General features: G+C 48.3%; 1 protein-coding gene across 1 annotated transcript in view; it reads left to right on the forward strand.

Annotated features, from left to right (window-relative positions):
- The window catches only part of Sfrp1 (secreted frizzled related protein 1), a 36,684-nt gene that overhangs the window by 3,286 nt on the left and 14,144 nt on the right, over positions 1-19,254 (forward strand). The window contains exon 2 of the mRNA XM_021634825.2: positions 2,347-2,424. Coding sequence (XP_021490500.1) covers positions 2,347-2,424 — 78 coding nt within the window. The remainder of the gene's footprint in view (positions 1-2,346; positions 2,425-19,254) is intronic.

Here is a 19,254-nt window from a genome sequence, read left to right on the forward strand (position 1 = left end):
CAGGGTTTCCCTTATGGCACGTCCTCCTCCCCTCAGTGAGCTAAGTGCCCAGGGAAAATCAATCTCTCTGCCTGTGCCTCTGCCTCTCCCTTCCCCCATCTCTATTCCCCCCCCCCCGCTTCCTTCCCCCACTCTTTCCTCTCCCTGTGCACATTGATTTCACACAGTAACCTTAATCCTGATTCCAGTGTTGGCCTTTCCCCTCTACTTTCTCACGAGCGGACAAAACCTTTCAGTCTTTTATTCGTTTGCTGCACACTTTACAGCCACGATTTGCTTTACCTGTCCAGTAGAAGTCTCAAGTTGATTCCTCCCACGAGGCAGCCTTGCAGGGCCCCAGGGACACATGAGGGGCAGAGATTAATATTGCATTACACATTCTTCTCTCTCTAGTGAAAGCTGCTCAACTCCTGGCTGGAAGTACTAAAAAGAAGGCAAGCCATGCTGAACACACGTGATATACCCTGCACCAGAGAAGGCTTTCGGGCAAACTGAATCCACAGACTGAAACACTTTTTTTTCTGTTGAGGTGCAGAGCCTCAGAGTGCCAGTAGAATTCTGGGGTATATGAAGGAGACCTAAGACTTGGTCTTTCTGCTAGGATGTTCAGCATTGTATTTATACCTTGAACTTTGCAATGTGATAACTTCTACTTAAAAAAAAAAAAAAAAGCAACCATAAAAACACAGAGGAAACCCAAACACACAGTTTATTTTTTCTATGATAAGTCACATGCTTCTATTCTTCCTAAAGGAAGTTATTCTGTCTATAACTTCCTTTCCTTTTTCTTTCTTACTTTCCATGGGAGCAAAGACCATGATGGAGACTTCTAGAAAGAGTTTTTTTTTTCTTGTTTGTTTTTGTTCAGAAACATTACTTCCAGAACCCAATCCCAAGCTCTGAGAGTGAAACAAACATATTTCCAACATCTGGCCCAAAGAATCTTGCCATTGCTTGCACTGTGCTTCCCTCTGCCCTTAAACTTTTTGTTTGTTTGTTTGTTTGTTTGTTTGTTTGAGACAGGGTTTCTCTGTGTAGCCTTGGCTGTCCTGGACTCAATTTGTAGACCAGGCTGGCCTCAAACTCACAGAGATCCACCTGCCTCTGCCTCCTGGAGTGGGCACCAGTATGCCCAGCTTGCTTTTAAAGTTTGAAAGGCAGCAGCCAGGGAGAACCTGGTGGATACAGGCTGGACATGTGTTCTCTGCCCTTGGAGGGAGAGGGCTGGAGAGCAGCTAGCCCTGAGGGTATCCATTTCACAGCCCGAGCTGTGAGAGAGAGAGAGAGAGGAAGAGGAGATGGTGTTGAGAAGCCACTGGAGACAGGAAGGAAAGGCCAGTGAGCAGAGGTGCTCAGCACACAGAGCGTCACCCTGACTTCCGTCTCAGGGTGACTTCCTTCCAGCTCCAGCCAGGCTCTGGCCTCCAGTGTGCAGGGTGCTAGGAGTGGACTGTACATAGGTTTTCTAGATCATCAGTAAACTGTTCGATCGCCGATGCGGAGGAAGAATTGCAGGGAGATAAGCAATGGCTTCAACTCTTGGGGGAGTCTGCTAGAAGTATATTCTCTCTGCCCTTCCAAGGAGGTCTCTGAAGCCACTTCTCACAGGGGTAGCTGCCTCCCAGGGGCTTGCCACACACACACACACACACACACACACCCCTCTTCAAAGCACTTAATGAAAGATCATCCAAAGGATTTCCTCCCTGACCAGCTATGTCCTCCATTTGGTGGCTCTTGGTAGTCCCCCCTCCCCCACCCCACAGCCTGCTTTTTGGAGTCACTAGGACACTTCAGGGCTCTGGGCTTGAGTAACTGAGTAGGACTGTTCTCTCGGTCCTAGAGACTTGATCAAATTGATGGGCTGTCTTGTTCAAAATTTGCAACTAGGAAGTTGTTGGGAATCAGAGCGGCTAGATAAAGGGGAGGGGGGAAGAATTTGAACCAGTTCATGAGAAGATCTGTTAATCTGTTTTTGTTCATAAGCCAGCTCTTCCTTCCTTCCTTCCTTCCTTCCTTCCTTCCTTCCTTCCTTCCTTCCTTCCTTCCTTCCTTTCTTCTCCCTTCAGGTACTCACAGCAGCCTGAACCTGCCCCTGCCTACCTCAGATAGCAGTAGATTAAATAATCATCACATTCAACATATCTAGGCCAAAATATTTGATGAAAACATTCAAGTGCTTATGTTTTTGAGTCTGAGTTTAAGGGCCCTCCATTGCCATTCCCAGGATGCTTTTCAGGAGACCCAGAAGACCTCTAGCTCTCATTAGCTTGACTCCCCTCTGGTCTCTTGTCCAGGGGTCCCTGTCACCATGACTTACAGCTTCTGCTTGCTTTTCCTTGCTAGGTACAACAGTGTGTCCTCCATGTGACAACGAGTTGAAATCCGAGGCCATCATTGAACATCTTTGTGCAAGCGAGTTTGGTAAGGTGGAGTTCCAGCTCATGAGGGGCTTTGGAATCCCTCCCTGTCTCTCCCTGTTCCCTGCCCCACTCCACCCCCGTGAACAAGGAGCTCATGGGAGCATCATGTTTGAACTTCGTATCTTCTGTCTCCATCCTCTCATGTTCATTCTTGGGCAAAAAGGAAGTCTATCTAGGTAGTGTGGAGCATGGGATATCTTTTCTTTCCTTCCTTCCTTCCTTCCTTCCTTCCTTCCTTCCTTCCTTCCTTCCTTCCCCTCCCTCCTTCCCTCCCTCCCTCCCTTCTTTCTCTCTCTCTCTCTCTCTTTCTTTCTTTCTTTCTTTCTTTCTTTCCTTTCCTTCTTCTCCTCCTTCTCTTCCTCCTCCTTCTTCTTTTTGTTTTTTTGTGACAGGGTTTCTCTGTGTATCAAGTAGACCAGGCTGACCTTGAACTCCGCCTGCCTCTGCCTCCCTGAGTGCTGGGATCACAGGCATGTGCCACATGCCCGACTGGACCATTGTTTCTTAAAGTTAGATAGTTTATTTCTGTATGTTTCAGATTCTGGGGAACCTTCTTTAATGGCAAAGGGAAGCTGATTTGGGGACAGAAGTGAAGCCAAGGGCTGAGGTGATGGATGTCACGTGAAATTCTCTTCACCTGCTGCAGTAGCTGCCCTGAGTTGGCTCTTTCTTTATGGTTTGATTTTTATATCCACCCCTAGGTGTCAGCACTAGCCTACCCTGGACTGAAATGGCCCAGGGTGGGTGGGGTGCTCTCCCAGGACTGGGAGATTTCTGTGCCTAGGGTATCCACCTGGGGCCTTAGTGAGAGTCTCGCAGGCCAAGAACACTGACATCACCATAGAGGTTTTGTTTCTGTCCCTACTTCTAAGTTACTCTGGATTGAACAGGAATTCTGATTCAGCACCTGCAGCTGCCAGAACGGGGCTAGCCTAGGCTAGGGAGCAAATCCAGGACCCTTCTCGGATGGCCCCTCTGGCCAACAGGAAAACCCAATGACTTCTGAACCTCTGAGAACATAACTGTCCTTTTGGAGCCTGCCCCCTCCCTCTCCTCGGTCTCCATTGCTGGATGGAGAGCAGCAGCCAGGGCCAGGACCGTTTTGCTGCAGGACAGGCTCGGGCTGATGCTCACGGTTCCAGGGTGGGGTTCTTGCAACTTCTTAAAAGAGAAAGCATCAAGGTAGGTAACGTGAGCCCTCACGTCCCTTTCAGAGCCACCTCCTCTGTGTTTTCATTAACCTGATGCGAGAAAGTACAGGGTGAGTCTGATACCCATAAAGGGCTGTGCCCCAGCGAGCAACACACGTGTGTGGGAACACGAACAAGGCCGAGGAGTCCGTGCACTGTGGCGCACACATATTCTCAAGGTGTTTTCGGGTGAAGCCAAACTGTTCTAACCCTTTGCCACAGCGACCTTAACAAAAATAGATGTTCACTTGATTATTATTATTATTATTAATTATTTAACTGTGTGTGTGTGTGTGTATGCACCAGTAGGCCAGAGAACTTCTGGTGGTTTAATTTTGTCATCAGGTGTTTGTATTTGTCTCATTTGTTACCGAGAGAACAATAGTACCTGTGTGTGTGTGGGGGGGGGGGGGAACACCTGGTCTCTGCTACATTTTGCTGCTTGTGAGAGTCACATCCTTTCTTGCCGATTGTCTTTAAAGACACTTTAAAGACTTTTTTTTTTTTTTAATAAACAGTCTTGGCTGGTGTAGCTATACAAAAAGAGTCTGTTTACTCTTCCCCTCCCATCTTGATTTCACTCTCTTTTCCTGCCTGGGGAGATGCCCCAAGCTGGGCTCAGCCTGGTGGGCCTCATTCATACAGTGCCTGGGTATGTAGCTCCCTATTGCTCTGGCAGCAAGCTTTTTGTCCACAAACATACCCCAGGTCCTTCCCAAAGATAAACCTGGAAGGAAAGGAAACAAGAGAGTAAAGAGAATCTCACAGGGACCCTGACAGGAAGCCTTTTGTTACATGGTGAGGGCTGAAAGAATGAGCTCAGATCCCAAAGGCTCCCCAGGAGGGCTGAAGAAGAGGCTGTTGTTTCCCATGTCACCGTTCTTAGAGATGGGAAATCACAGTCTTCACTTTTGCCCGTTGCCCTGACAGGGTGTGAATTTGGGGAACCATCCCAGATAGAACCCAGAAGGTACCGCTTTGCTGCATGCCACAGTTTATGGAATTTTATCAGGTTCAGGGGAGAGGGATGGGAACCCCTAGAATTGGCGGTATGGAGGTGGTTGGCAAGGAATGACCTCCCATTAAGAAAGCTTCCAATCCAGGGCGTGTGTGTCTGTCTGAGTCTTTTTCTGCATATGTCCTTTCACTCAACATTTATTGAGTATAATGAGTAGTATGCCAGACACTGGTCCAAATCTACCTACCTGAAAGAAATTAAAATTTAACTTTTAGATTTTCAAATCCTGACCAGACACTAGCCACTGATCTTTTTTTGAGAGTGGTAGGTTTCATTTAGAGTGGAGGTAATGGGAATTTAAAGGCCAGAATCAGTGCAGCCTTGTGGAGAGAATAAATGTGGTCGAGAATCTCTGTGTGGAGCTTTGCAGCCCCAAGTCATCATTAATTCTCTTCCCTTTCTCTCACTTCCTTCCCCAAATTCTGTTCCCTGAGGGTTTTGTAGCAGCTAAAGGGTTCAAGCTAGCCTTTGAAAGAACTTGATAGGGTAAGGTTGGCTTTCTACTGAAGATGGAAGTCCAGGGGATATGTGGGGCATTCCCCCACTACAGAAGGTACCTTCCAAGGCAGCAAGCCCCCAGGCCATTGCTGCTTAAAGGAGTGCATATTACACATAACCAGTAAGGCTTGGGGGGGGGGGGTGTTGGTGGATGTGGGGAGGGTCGATGGGGGAGGATATGGCCTGTTTAAGATTGCCTTCCTGTAACAAGAGTATTTTCTTCTTGGGTTCATGAGGTTCTCTAAGACCTTACGGTTCATTTCACCACATCCTCACAATTATTCGTGAGGAGCTGCCTTTCTTCCTCCAGTATTTTGACTCATTGAGGGGCTTCTTCCTCTGCTGTAAGACGAAGACCAGTCCTAGGACTATGGCATGCAGGTGCCCATGTGAGCACGTTGAGGACTGGGCATGCCCAGTGTTTCTTGGCTTTTTGTCTGGAAGGTTTTCAGAAAATGATAAACATGATAAATAGGATTCCTCCCCCCACCCCCGCTCTCTGTGGGGACTGAGCTCAGCCCTGCCCTTCTTAGTGCCCCGCAGAATGCAGCCTTGTTTAGAGACTTGTTGCCTAGCTCGGTTCATTTCAAGGAAGAGAAGCAGTCAGCCACACTGATAGGATTCGGTTAGGAGACAAAGGCATTTGACAATGCAAGCTAACACACAGCAAAGAGTGTTTGACTCCCAACTCCAGGGATCAAGCTTTGTATTAAAGCGTCCCTGGTGTCCCCAGTGGGAAGACATCAGTTGCTGGAAAGCATTGTGTGAGGGGTGTGAGCACACATGCTCGCTGGCTCTCCTCTCCCTTTGCTTTTCTGTCTGAGCGTCCTAGCACTTCCACAGCCCGAGTGGAGCCGGACACACTGAGCCTGCTACCTTTCTCCTGAATGATTCGTTTCCAGCCCCTCTCAGAGCAGAGCACAGTTTTGTTGTTGTTGTTATTGTTTTTTCTTTCTTCAGCAGGCAAAACAACAACAACAACAACAACAACAAAAAACAGTAGAAAGTCTGTGTGCTGATGTTCAGGAATGCAACCAGATGAGCCTGGATCAACTGTGGGGAACACAAGGTTAGCTGATGCAAAGACTCAAAATGGTGGTCGCCCTGCCTGCTGTGCCTCAGGACTCACAGCTCTGCTCTGGGCCGTCCCAGCCTTTCCCACTCCATGATGACTGGGTGTGCGCTCAGTTCTTAAAGAGGCCGGTGTGGCGGTGTAGCGTTTGCAGACTTACGCATTGACAGCCCCGGTGTTAACGGCTCGTGCCCTCAGCAGTGTGTGCCTCTCTAGGGTAGTTTATGTCAGGAAGCTGCTAATCTGATTCATAGTTGCCTGGGGTTCTTATCCCACTTCCAGCCACTTTGTCTAGCTTCTTTTCCACTTCCTGTGAGTGCTCACTGCAGCATCGGGGAGATGATTCACAGCCCTTTTCCAAGTGTGAATCTTCCCTTGCTCCGGAATCTTTACGCTTGGGGCCTGCCAGTTCTCATTCAGCCCCATGTTTTCTTGTCATGGGAAGCAATTTCTTTGCCCACTGAGAGAATATCTTCTCTTTGTTTGTTTGTATGTTTCCTCAAAGAGAAAAACTGTACCTGGCAATAAGTAAAATTAGTCAAATAGGAAGGGGAGTGGGCTTGGAGTCAGCACTGGGGATGTTTCCTCGAAGTTTCCCATGGTCCCTGCTCCTCCATGAATCTGTTCTCACTCTGCCTCACACATCTCTCAAGGTATGCTGGCTGAGCGGCTGTTGGAGGACCAAGCTTCGTACTGCAGGGCAGCTGGCTGAGCTGCTGTTGGAGGGACGGAGCTCCACTGGAAGGCAGTTTGCTCTCTTGCAAAAAAAGTCAGCTCAGACTTTCCAAACTAAACTTTGGGTTTCCTCTTGGAAATGGGGGGAACCGGCTGCCAGCATGGTAATTACAGCCCGGTAGCTGCTTGAGAGCAGGCTCTGTGTCTGGGACCATATTTACCTTTCGTGTGATTAATAGATGCTCTATCTTCCTGTACCACTGACAAAGAAAGCATAACTTTATTGCTAAAATGTGAAGAAAATCCTAGTCTTAGAACAAAATAAGGCCCATTTATACTCAAGCTAGTCCCTGGACAACGTCTCGTACACAGTAGTCACACGGTGAAGAAGACCATCTCTTCCAAGTGGATATGTGCAATTTGTTATTAAACCGAGGGAAACAACACGCTTGCTTTGGAGTGACCTGGTCCAGTTCTTTCAGAGTAAGACCAAATAGATAAGCGTGGACGGGTGCTAGGAGACGGCGAACAGCTGAGAGCACCTAGAACATGAGTCTCATCCATGCCCTCTGCCCTGGGAACAGTTGTCAAGTGTTTCCAAGTGCAGGTGTTGTGAGTTTGGCCTTTTGATCCAGGTTCGGAAGGCGTAAGATGACTCACAGCCTGCGTCTCATCTTAGCCAGGCAACCTGTGCATCGACTGGGGATCTGTGGTGGCCCATGCAGAACCCAAAGCCTGGAAAGCTTTGCAGGGTCCTGTAGCTAATATAATTACCAGGGCCTATGCAGGAGAACAGCGAGGCTGAGGCCGAACATTGAGGAACCGGGAGAAAAAGCCTTAAGGGGCCAACGTCACTGATTCTTCTCCTATTACTGATTCTTGGCTGGCAGGAAGATGGTTAGTAAGGCAAATGTCACAGAGCAGCATGTCCGCACCTTCAAAACAGTGAAGCCCAGGACGGGGCCCTGTTGCATCCTTTGACTATCTCTTTGCTGTTGCTGCTGAGCAAGCTTCTTAAGTGCTCCCTGCCTCAGTTTCCCCTAGCGAGATGGTACCTGTTATCTGGGTGCAGATTTGGTGAGTAGTAGATTAGATGACTGGACTCAGGAATTTTTTGTTTTGTTTGTTTTTAACAGATAAGTCTTGAGTAAGACTTTCATAACTTTTTCCCAAGGAAGTAAGAAGTGGTTTTTAGAAACTGTCTCACTCCTGCTGTTTTGTTTGTTTGTTTGTTTTTGTTTTTTATTTTTAAAACAAATTCAATTCTGACTTCAATCTTTTGTCCTCTTCATGCTGGAATGCATGGTTGCATTTCTTTGGGTTATAGATTTAGGTATGTGCACAAATGGTTTAGGACTGGCTGATGCCTGTGCTGTAGTTAAGGATCATTCTGACGGGGTTATTCCGTGAGACCAGCACCTGCCATGCCTGTTATCTAGACGCCTTAGAAGTACCTTTAATGCTGAATGCTGAGATTCCCTGGTCTGAAGAGTCCAACCCCTTGCCTAAACTTCCTCCTTTTGTTGTGATAATGTACCTAACTCTACCTTAATTGTACCTCAGCTGTACTTCATGTACCTAACAGTTCCTTCCACTTCTAACAGTTCAGTCAGTGGTGCTAAGAACATTCACTTTGTGGAGGGAACATCACCAGGTCTGTTTCTGGAGTTATCTATACTGAAACTTGCTGTCTATTAAACAATAATCTCTCCCTTCCCCCTCAGCCCCTGGCAAATACCATTCTCCATTCTGTCTTGATAATGGGGCCTCAAGGAACCTCCTGGGAATGGATCAGGCTATATTTGTGCATTTGGCCTACCTTTTGAAGCCTGATGTCCTCTACCTTTTTGGTATATGACTGTTATATCATGGATGAGGTAACCAAGGAGGATTAGCCCTCAGTCGCCACCCTTCTGAAGCCTTTCTGGTGGGTGGTAGAGGAGGACAGGTAGGGGATATCCTGGGACGTGGGGCTAGTAACAGCCCAAGCTGCTTATTTCTTTGAGTTCTGGGTGACTCATCAGTACCAGTTTGTCATGATAAAGGTGTGCTGAGTTGGGTGGAACCTCAAAGATCAGCCAGTCCATGCCCTTTATAGACTGAAAAACAAGAGAAAGGAGTTAGCCCAAGGCTGCCTGACCTGGACTAGATCCTAACAGCTTTCCTTTGCTAGTGCTTGCTGGGCAGCAGGCTAGGTAATAACTTCTGGTCTCACCTTCTTGTCCTTGTGTGCCCAGCACTCTCCTGTCCTGCCAAGATGGTGGAGGAGCTCCCTTGCTCTCTGACTTTGGGAGTTAAATTCCCTGTGCCCTCCACGTAGACCGCGCTCTACCATTGTTGGGTTTCTTCTTGGTGGAGAGGCCAAGCTGCCTGAACCAGATAGACCTGGATTAAATCCAAACCCTTTAAGCTGGGCCACCACAAGAAAGCCACTCAGCCTCCCTGGGCCTACTCCTCAAATGGTAATTCCAACATTATGTTGTTCAGGGAACTGAACTAATCAAGTAGATTAATTAATTCCATTTTCTGGACTATGGAAGTTATTTAACCCACAGTAATGTTCACTTAATGCAAAGAACCATTTTAGGATGGAACTCGGTCTAGGAAGGAGAATTCTTGTCACCCATAAAATCATTTCATTGGCTAAAAAGAGAACCCCTTCTCTCCACCCCACCCCCCAAAAAAGGAAAAGATTAAGAAGCAGAATGGAATATCTAGGTAATTCTTTGGTTAGCAGAAGGCTTTTATGATGTAGTTTGGAAAACTTGAAGGCTTGTGTTGCTTCAAGGTGCTGCAGTTAAAGAAACCAAATGCAGACAAGAAGCTTCCCCTCCCCCAAAGCCTCAGAGCCTAGGTATTCTGGAAGTGGAGGAGATGGGGGACCCGCATTAGATGACACTCTCCAGTCATGCAGCTGGAAGCCGCCAGACAATTATAACCCAATCTATACCAGTTCCAGGACACGCCTACCGAAGTTCTCCTTTGTGTGAGTGTGCTTTTGAGAAATCTTATCCGTAATATATTCCACTCATAATTTATTGGGGTCTGTTTCAGGGAGATTTGAGAGACCCCTTTGTGTTGGCGCACCTCCCTCTCCCTCCCCCTTTTTTTCTCAAGCAGTATTCCAGGCCGGAGTTCCTTTTCAAACCGTTTCCTTGTGATACTCAGGCCCACAAATAGGCTATATTCAGAAGAAAAGGGGCCTTGAAATATTGGTAGGTTTCATCCAGTTTTGCAGAAACGAGCCAAAAGCTTCAATCTGTATTTTTTTTTTTTTTTAAAGGAGAACAAATGGCCAAAGAAATGTCAGACCCTTGCCCTGCCCCAACCTGCTTAGAGCAGCCAATTAAACACGCATTAGCTTTGCAAGGCTTCTCAAAGGCCGTAGATTATGCTTGAGATCTTTGTTTAGTCTTTCAGGAACACTGTCACACGGATGATTTATCAAAGAAAGTTGTTTCTCTGGCAGTAAAATAAACTCCGGGCCTGTTCAGACTGAGATTTCCCGTGAATTTCTACCAAGGTAAACAGTGGTAACTGGCAGGTTGCACACTCTGTGTGAAAGCCAGACACATACGATAAATATTTGAACTATGGCTTTGCGGTGTAAGAGGCCCTGCCTGTCACTAGTGCTGTCACTGCGGACTGCCTAAGAAGAGCTGGCAGGCTGGTTGTCTTGCTGTCTGTAGACGCCGCCTCAGCCACATGGGCTTTCCCCGTCTGAGTGCCACTTGGTGCTGGCACTTGGGACTTCCTGGTCCTGGGAGGGGCAGGCCTCAGGATGGCTTCCTTTGAGGGAAGTGAACCAGAAGCAGGCGGCTTAGGTTTCTTTGAAAAATAGACATTTGTTGAGTTAAACTGGGGGAGGAGGGGGCTGGTTGTAATGAATGCTTGGGGGCCTGGGGCCTGGGCATGGGGATAAGTGTTGAAAACACTCTGCATTCTGCGGAGTTTGAATTCTAGTGGGGGGATGGAGGGGAGAGGAAATCAGTGCTGACACTGGGGTTTCTGCTTTTGCTTCCTGCTGGTTTTAAGGGGGTCTTTTTGGAGCTATAGAAGTACAGAAGTAGGTGCCTGAGGCACGTTGAAATGACAGAGTGAATGAATGAGTGATTGTGGTGATGGAGAAAACAATGAAGAAAAGCCTAGGAGTTCTCTTCAAGGAAGATGGCGCCCTGTTTACCGCAGTGGTGCGTTTTGCTTGTCGTGACTGAGCTCCTGTTGGAGGCAATGAGAGGGAGGAAAAGGAAAGGTTTGTTTTGGTGGTCTCAGGGACTTCAGTCCCTGGATCTATGCGCTTGGGCACAGCATCACAGTAATGGAAATGTGGGACAGACGATGATACTTCTTGGCAGATGTGACCAAAGATTAGGAGAGGAAGGCTCTAGGCCTCTAAGGACCTACACTCACTGACCTATTTCTCTAGCTAGGCCCTACCTCCCAAAGTTCACACGACCTCCAAAGTAGCATCACTAGCGAGGACCTCACTTTCATACCTGATCTGTAAGAGATATGTGGTACCCAAATGGCAGCAATAGCTTATTGAGGAGGCCTGAGATGGAAGCTGCTGGTTGTATGGCAGTCTGAGCTGTTGGAGCCAAGGACCAGTTTGGGATCTGTGCCTGTTTGATGAGAACTTTGGGGGTGAGGTCTAGGCTCAGGTGCACAGAGTGTATGCTCACAGGTGAGACAGTACAGCCTCCGTCCCTCAGGGGCCTATAGCAAGGCTACAGAGCTCATGAGACAAGGCTGTTCCGACAGTCCTTAGGTCTGATTCTCGGGTGGGAGATGTTTACATTTAGGTGAATAAAGGCTCGTTTTCTTCAGTGCAGGAATTAAGGGAAATTATTTACAAATTCTGAAAGGATGTTGTGGAGCTAGGAAGAGGTGCCAAAAAGTACTTTTGGTCCTGGTGAAAAATGAGGAGTCGGTTTTCCTAAGCTGCATTCTTTCTCACTCAGGCAGGATTAGGGGGATTTTGCTTGCTATCCCTAGTCTTCCCACCAGAACTTGGGACTATCTCTGGGGTGTCTTTGTGTACACTTTTGGAATTAATTCATACAGTCTTCTCCATTGTATATTCTGGGGCCTCAGAATGAGAGTGGGCCTGGAGAAAATGTGCTTCAACTCCTCAAACTTCCAAGCAGCCATGTTTCTTTCTTTCTTTCTCTCTCTTTTGAGTCTAGCTTCCTCAATTAGAGCTAAGCTTAATGGAAGCTTGGGGACTCAAGGATTGATAGAGAGAAAGAAGGACTTTGCTCTGGTGATTTGCCTCTAGCTCAAAGGGTGGTGCAGTTCCCCAAAATACCTGGCATTCTTTTGAGAAGTGGCAGCTGGAATGCAAGCCACATGTAGTCACCAATGTGCTTGTAGCCATGACCTAGACAGAGACACACCCAGGTGAGGCTTGGACGTAGGAGGGAAAGGGGGGACATCAAACAGGTTTTTGTCAGCTCTGGGCAAGGTCCTGAGGTGTAGCAGGACAAGACTGAGACTCTGCAGGTGACCTCTCACCTCCAAGTGACCCACTGAGCTTCCCTCCAAGGAAGCAGTTTTGCCTGGAGACAGCCCTGTTCCCCCCAACCCCCCTCCAAGGTACAGAGGTGCAAAGAGGCTCTTCCAGGTGCCAGGTGTAGGCTAGCAGGCTGCCATTTTGCCCGCAAGTTCTTCAGATGGCAGGTGTCGGCTTAAATGCAGGCACAGGGGATGTGGACTTTCTTCTGCAACTCTAACCATCCACAGGAGCATCCAGCCCTGTGCAGGGTGAGCTCATTTGCTGGTTGCTGGGCTTGCACTGTGCTCGAGAGTCTCCTCTGAAGAGCTTTCCATTTCTGCTGAGTTCAGACTCATCCTCTAAAGACATTTGGTGTTTGTCTTGCTTCTCTGGAGGATGTGGGAAGAGCAGCCAGGCAGAGTAGCTAGAGAGCCAGTTTTGCTGACTGCAAAGGCCCAAGTCTTTCCCTTTCTCCAGGGGTCCTGAAAGCGGCTCCAGTCAGATTCTTGGTGAGGTTCTTGGTGAGGGATGTGAAATCTCTGCTAACCAGAAGCTAGCTCTCACCTTTGTAAATGAGTACAGGTTGGAGAGATTTCAATGAGATAATTCTTTTAGGTTGCATGTTGTCCTTTTGATCTTGCACTGATTGAGAAGCTTCAGGGAGACCTGTTTGGACAAGGAGGAGGGGTACTGGGAAGATTGGCATTGGTGAGACTTGGAAGTGAGGTAGATTCTTGCAAGGGGTAGGCTCCTGTGAGGACTGGACTGTCTGCCCCTGGGGCCAGCTTGAGGCTGAACTTTGAGTCCTCTCAGGCTTTCCCATCATGCTTCCCAGGCCATAGCGCCTGCAGTTCTCTTACTCCTTCTAAGAACGTACCTTGACAGAGACTTAACAGGGTCTGTGGGATTGAATCAGGCATCATAAGACACACTCGCCCTGTGATGGAGATGCCATTCCTGCTTCCTCCACAACCGCATCCCAGAGATCAGAGGGCATACAGGACAGTGCCTTCTGCAACGCTAGCGTTCTGACAGTAGCCAAGAGTTGGGGCCATGCAGTAGAGAAGGAAGGAAGCATTCTTCCAATGAAGAACCTCAGAGAAGACTGGCCTGCAGGGCAGTGTCAGAACTTGTCAGAGGAAACACTGGCTCAGGGATGACCCACCTACCTCTGTCAGGTCCAGGGAGACTTCTGTAGTGGGTACGCTGGGCAGACCAGAGCTCATACATGAGTCACCAAAGAGCTGGGCCTTACCGAGAGCAGCTGTCATGTGAAGCTGTCAAAGTGCTGTGTCCTTTCTCTCATGAGCCTGTGAGTTGCTCCAGCAGGCAACAGTTTCTGGAGCTACTATCTTAGGCTGGACTGGTGTCACTGTCTGTGGTGTGCTCTTGTACCTTGGGTGAGTGTGATTGTGGGCACAGCACAGCTAATGGTGTGGCTGGGATGCCCAGCTACTTGAAAACCTGCCTCTTGTAGCCTGCCCGGCTCTGCCCTGTGCATATGTTCACTCCTGAGCCTCAGGCCTTTCTTACTCCCCCACTTCTTCACAGGGAAGCCAGGGACAGCATGCTGCTGTCTTTCCTGCTCTTGGAGGGCTTTAGCCGAGTTTCTGAGGGACTCCTCTGCCATGGTGCCCTTGTGTAGGGCACAGCCACCTTCCTGAGTCCGGGCACACTGCTGTTGACTCTCAAGGGCCAGTACACCCCCTGCAGTCTGTACTGCTTGCTGACTTTCTGGGCAAGATCCCTTGAGCAGATTCCAGCAGTTGACGGGGACGGTCATGCAGGGTGTGGTGGGAAACGCTTGTGGAGAGTTAGAAGTTGATAAGCCTGAATTTGATGTCTGGCTATTCCGCTTGCTCACCAGATAGGTGAAGGCTATGCTTGCTCTTTCTGTGCCTCAGTTCACTCATCTGTCCAAAACCAAAAATAAACATGTCAGTGTTTGGAGACAAAAATAAGATGTGACAGAAAACAATGTAAATTTGGGGGTCTTCGGAGCTAATTCTAGATTGGCATTGAGTAACTGAGTAACTATGACTTGGGCTAGCCAGCTGAAACCTCTGCAATTATTTTATAAAGCAAATTGAAGCATCTCGTAATTTCCATTTTGAAAATTATGTAGATTTTTTTTTTCTGCTCAAACTCTGACTTTTTTTTGGTTTGTTCGTTTTGATATAGTAGCTTGGTTGACACTTCCCTGTCCCTTAGACTTGTCCCCTGGGAACACTGGCCTTGTGCTAGGCTTATAAGGGAGAGAGGGCAGCGTCTGAGAATGTGGGACAGCGGCTGAGTAGAAGCTTGGCTGAAGCACTGGCTAGTGGAGGAGTGGGGAGGGTGGGGCCATCGCAAGGGCAGCGCATCACCTGGGCGGTTGGCTGCCATCGTCCTCGGACTGCTCCTTGGGCCATGCCCATGTACAGGTCACCTCCTGCTCTTTACTGTTTGTTATCAGACACTCATTGACCTATGTCATGTGAATATGAAAGTGTTATGGAAACACAAACTAAGTTCTTCTTCGTCTTTTCCTCCTCCTCCTTTTTCTTCCTCTTCTCCTCCTCCCCTCAACCTCCTCTTCCTCTGCCTTTTTCCTCCTCCTCCAACTTCTTCTTCTTCTTTTTTTTTTTTTTCTCAGATCAGATCACCTCATGTGTCCCAGACTGGCAGCCTCAAACTTGCTGTGTAGCTGAGGATGTCCTTAAACGTTTGGTTCTCTTACCTTGACCTCTCCTGTGCTGGGATTACAGGCATGTACCACTGTGTCCACTTTCTCCAGTGCAGGGGAGTTCACTTCCTGCATGCTAGCCAAGTCCTCTGTGGATGTCACCGGGTTAGTTACATTGCCAACCGTCTTTGTACTTTTTGAGATAGCCCCATGCTGTGTAGCCCAGGCTCCTTTGAGGTAATGTCTATAGACGAAGCTGGCTTCGAACCTTTTAATCCTTCTGGGATTACAGGCGTGCGCCACCATGGATGGCTGCGGATAAGTACTAAAAAGCAGCTGCTGCCTAAAACTCAGAACTGAGTAGTTCTGCTTTACAGTGTACCACAAACATGCGGCTTTGCCCAGAGCCATTTCCTCAGAGCCACAGTTTTCTCACTTGCCGTGCAGGACTAGTCGTCCATCCCTTGTTGAGATGGTGTTCATAGCCTATGGCATTGCCTTAGTGTCCTGGAAACCACAAAACAGGTGTTGTGTTATAGCGCTGTGTAGTAACTCCGCAGGAGGGTCCTTCTTCAGCCTGGGAGCTGGTGGCATGCCCTGCGGGGCCATTTTCTCCTGAGCTAAACCTTCCTTAAAAAGGTAAATAGTTAGATTAAAAAAAATAACATGTATTTTACAATGTGTCAAATCTAAACCAGGGTGCTCATGCTAATGTTTTTCTCAGAGTAAGGTTATCACAATACAGACTAGGCTGATCCGAAACACCTCTGGGCTCACAAAAGGGGTTAATGCTAACGTATGATCCTCAGAGCTAAAGCGCTGGGTAGGAAACAATGCTCAGAAACTCAGGTCCGAGACTTTGCACTAACCATTGGCTCCACAGAAGGCACAGTGCCCTCTGACACTCAGACAGATGGGACATATCTGGGGACAAGCCTGGTGAGGACCGATGGCTGCCTCGCCCTGCATGGGAAGACTTACTCTGTGGATCTCTGGAAGCATATGTCTCATTGCTGAAAGCACACTTGGGACAGGCTGCCAGGTCAAGGAGTGTGCACCCCACTTCCTGGAAGCATCCAGAGGCAGGGTACCTCTAGTCGGTGACCCCTAGGATCTGACCTGGCAGAAATCAGATGGTATTAACCACGTGGTCCTTTCCAGCACTTCAAAGCCCAGGATAGTGATACTGGGAGCAGCTGCCCTGTGTCTTCCAGCAGGTGGAGGATGCAGGGCGGCAGATGAGCCTGCTTCATCTTTCATGGGGACTGAAGATGATTTTCTTTTCTATTGCTGTGATTAAAGCACCGTGACCGAGGCAACTTATAGAAGGAAGGGTTTATTTGGTGCCTAATGTTCCAGGGGGTTAGAGAAGAGGGAGCAGGCAGCAGGTGGCTGGAACAGTACCTGAGAACGAGTATTTCAAAGCAGAAACAGTAAACACAGAAAGGAAGTTCTAAATGAAGCCCCGCCCCTCATGACGTATTTCCTCCAGCAGTGCCCCACCCCTAATCTTCTGCACACAGTGAGCAGCTGGGGACCAAGAACTGCAATGCCGATGACTTAACGATGGGCTTCTCCTTCAAACGACAGCAATATTTTCACTAAGGACTTGAACAGATCCTACCAACCGTCAGAGAATTCCACCCCTAAACTCTGTTTTTCTTTATTCCCTGCCTTCGCAGATAGACCTCATGTGATGCTAGCCGGGTAAAAAGAGCATCAGCAAGCACCCCGAGTCCCTAGTCTTGCAGATGGAAACCAGATAGCTTAGGCTGTCTGTAGTTGGATTGTGAAACAGTTGTCCAGTTGCCAGCAAGGAGATTCTGCAAACACACAGTGAAGCTCAGGCCCCTGGGAGACTCTCTCCATCTCCAGTCCACCTTTTTGTAAGCCATAGTATCTGGTCTTGCCTCCCTCTCTCCCAAGGCCCATCTTAGTATCAGTTTTCCTGGTAATTTTTTTTTTAAGCCTTTTTTCTTTCTTTCTTTTTTTTTTTTTTTGTCTTTACAGTTGTGCCGCTATGTATGTGGTGAGGAAATGGGAAGGAGGGTTGTACATGAGGCTGCCCTTCATTGAGCAGAGAGCAGAATCAATATATTGTTTTGCTTTCTTGCCTTGACTGACAGCTATTTGCCTAGAGCCTTCTTTTCTTACAGACTTAATGTATCTCCTGGCACATTTTCTTGTTTGCAATGATTGCTCCACAGCAGGAATAAGCGAGCTGGGGAAAGCTTTTTCCTCCTTGGGCCCATCAAGGTCCCCCTTTTCCCATGCTCTCTGGTGGTCATGGGGAGGCACTGCTCTGAGCTCTCCTGTGCCACCTAGAGTCCTTCAAATACAAAAGCCAGGGACCACAAGGTCTTTCAGCCTGGAAGACCCACACCCAACATTTCAGCAAGGACACCAGGTCATCTGGTGTCAGTCCTGGCTGTCCTAGATCCATGGAATGTTGGTCAAAAGACAGGGCTGGGATACACCTGGATACACAAGGGAACCCAGGGACTTACCTGTGTCAGACGGGAGGAACAATGGGCTACGGCCTGCTCAGGGGTCCTGGAATGGGAGGAGACAGCTCTGCCAGCGTCTTGCACACTGAGGGAGTGGAGGGGCCGCTGGCCTGGCTCTTCCCTCTCTCTGTGCTGCAGCCATACCACTGTCAGGAAATGACTTGATTATGAATTTAGATTCACTTCTTTGGTGCAGAGCAGGCCTTAGTTTCTGGGCTGGCATTTTGTTTTGGCACTAGGTCATGAAGAGAGGGCTTTTCATACGTGTGGGGAAGTTGCTTGGGCTTATGGGACTAGAACCTGTGGGGTGTCTAAGCCTGGGTCTGCAGAGGTGAAAATGAAAGAGAAGCGCATGGAGACTGGGGGAATGGGATAGAGGACACACACGGCAAGTGGCCTCTAAGTACTGGTCCCTGGCCCCTCTGGATGGTGACAGTGAGGCTAAGACACACAGTCATGTCAGAGACATGCTCCCCCATTTTACGCTTAACTCTTGGTGTCAACGCAATGCATAGCAAGTCCAGACTAATTTTGCCTTGGAGAGACCAGCATTCCTATTCGGTATACATGGTCATCTCCCTGAATCTCTGTGCATTCTCTGTGGGCTCTCATGTACTCTGTCCACTCTTTACTAAGTCCCCACAGGTTTTGTAGAGCCGTGTATCTGGAGGGGCTGGGCTCAGATTAGCCCTAAGCACTGGCTGAGGGCCAGTCAGGCAGTCTGCCAGGGTCTCTCCATGCTGTGAGCACAAACCCTTAGGAGGGCTGAAAGCAAACCAGTTCAAATGTAGGTGGGTAGGGTACAGAATGGAAATGAGCACAAAGCTTAAGGTTGTACTGTGGAGACTACTGAGGAGGTGGTCATGGGTCTGGGGGCAGAATTAATTGGTGGTGATTCGAATGAAGGATCTGAGACATGGTCTTTGTTCTTGGTCTTCTTAGCACAAATTTGTGTTGGATAAGAGGGATGTTATCCTCTAAATTCTTTTCATTCATATAGAATGCCCTTAGAAGGAAAAGGAGACTCAGTCCTGACTCCAGGCCTGGGAAGCAGCATTCTACCGTAGACAAGAGAGACATCCAGGATGCAGAGATCCTGGCTATTACATACCTTTTATGAGCTTGACTTCCTGGGTTCAAATTCAGCTCCGCCATTGTCTATTTGGAACTTGGACAAATGATTTGATCTTTCCCGTGTGTGTCATCTAGAAATATATCCAAAGCTGAGTGTCTTCTTCAGGAAGTCAGAGGCCTAGGGAATGCATAGAGAAGGGCTAAGTAATGTGTTTGTGTCAAAAATGACAGTCTCCTGAATGAGGCTGCGAGCTTCGGGGCAATGGCTGTGTTCTCATTCATTTTCGTGCTCAAGAAATGGGAAACTGACCGCTCTGGTGGCCGAGGCATTGCAGTAGCTGCCAAGCAGAGTTTGTGTGAATTCACAAAGTGTGTGTGTGTGTGTGTGTGTGTGTGTGGTCGTTATCATGCAAAGCTGTGTCTGTTCAAAGTTCAGACATTGAAGGCCATAGAAGACAGGGTTGGACCTTGGCTGGCTGGATTTCCTAGAGCTGAATGATATTCTGACTTCAGTAGGTAAAGCGTGTGTGCTGCCTTTACGTGACTCAGTGTGAAATTAATAGAGGGAAGAAAGCCGAAGCGTGTCTGTGGCCATCATTGATCAAGGGCACTGGATCCACACACACTTTCTCCAGAGA

Source organism: Meriones unguiculatus, chromosome 4 (genome assembly GCF_030254825.1).
Source record: "Meriones unguiculatus strain TT.TT164.6M chromosome 4, Bangor_MerUng_6.1, whole genome shotgun sequence".
Lineage (NCBI taxonomy): Eukaryota > Metazoa > Chordata > Mammalia > Rodentia > Muridae > Meriones > Meriones unguiculatus.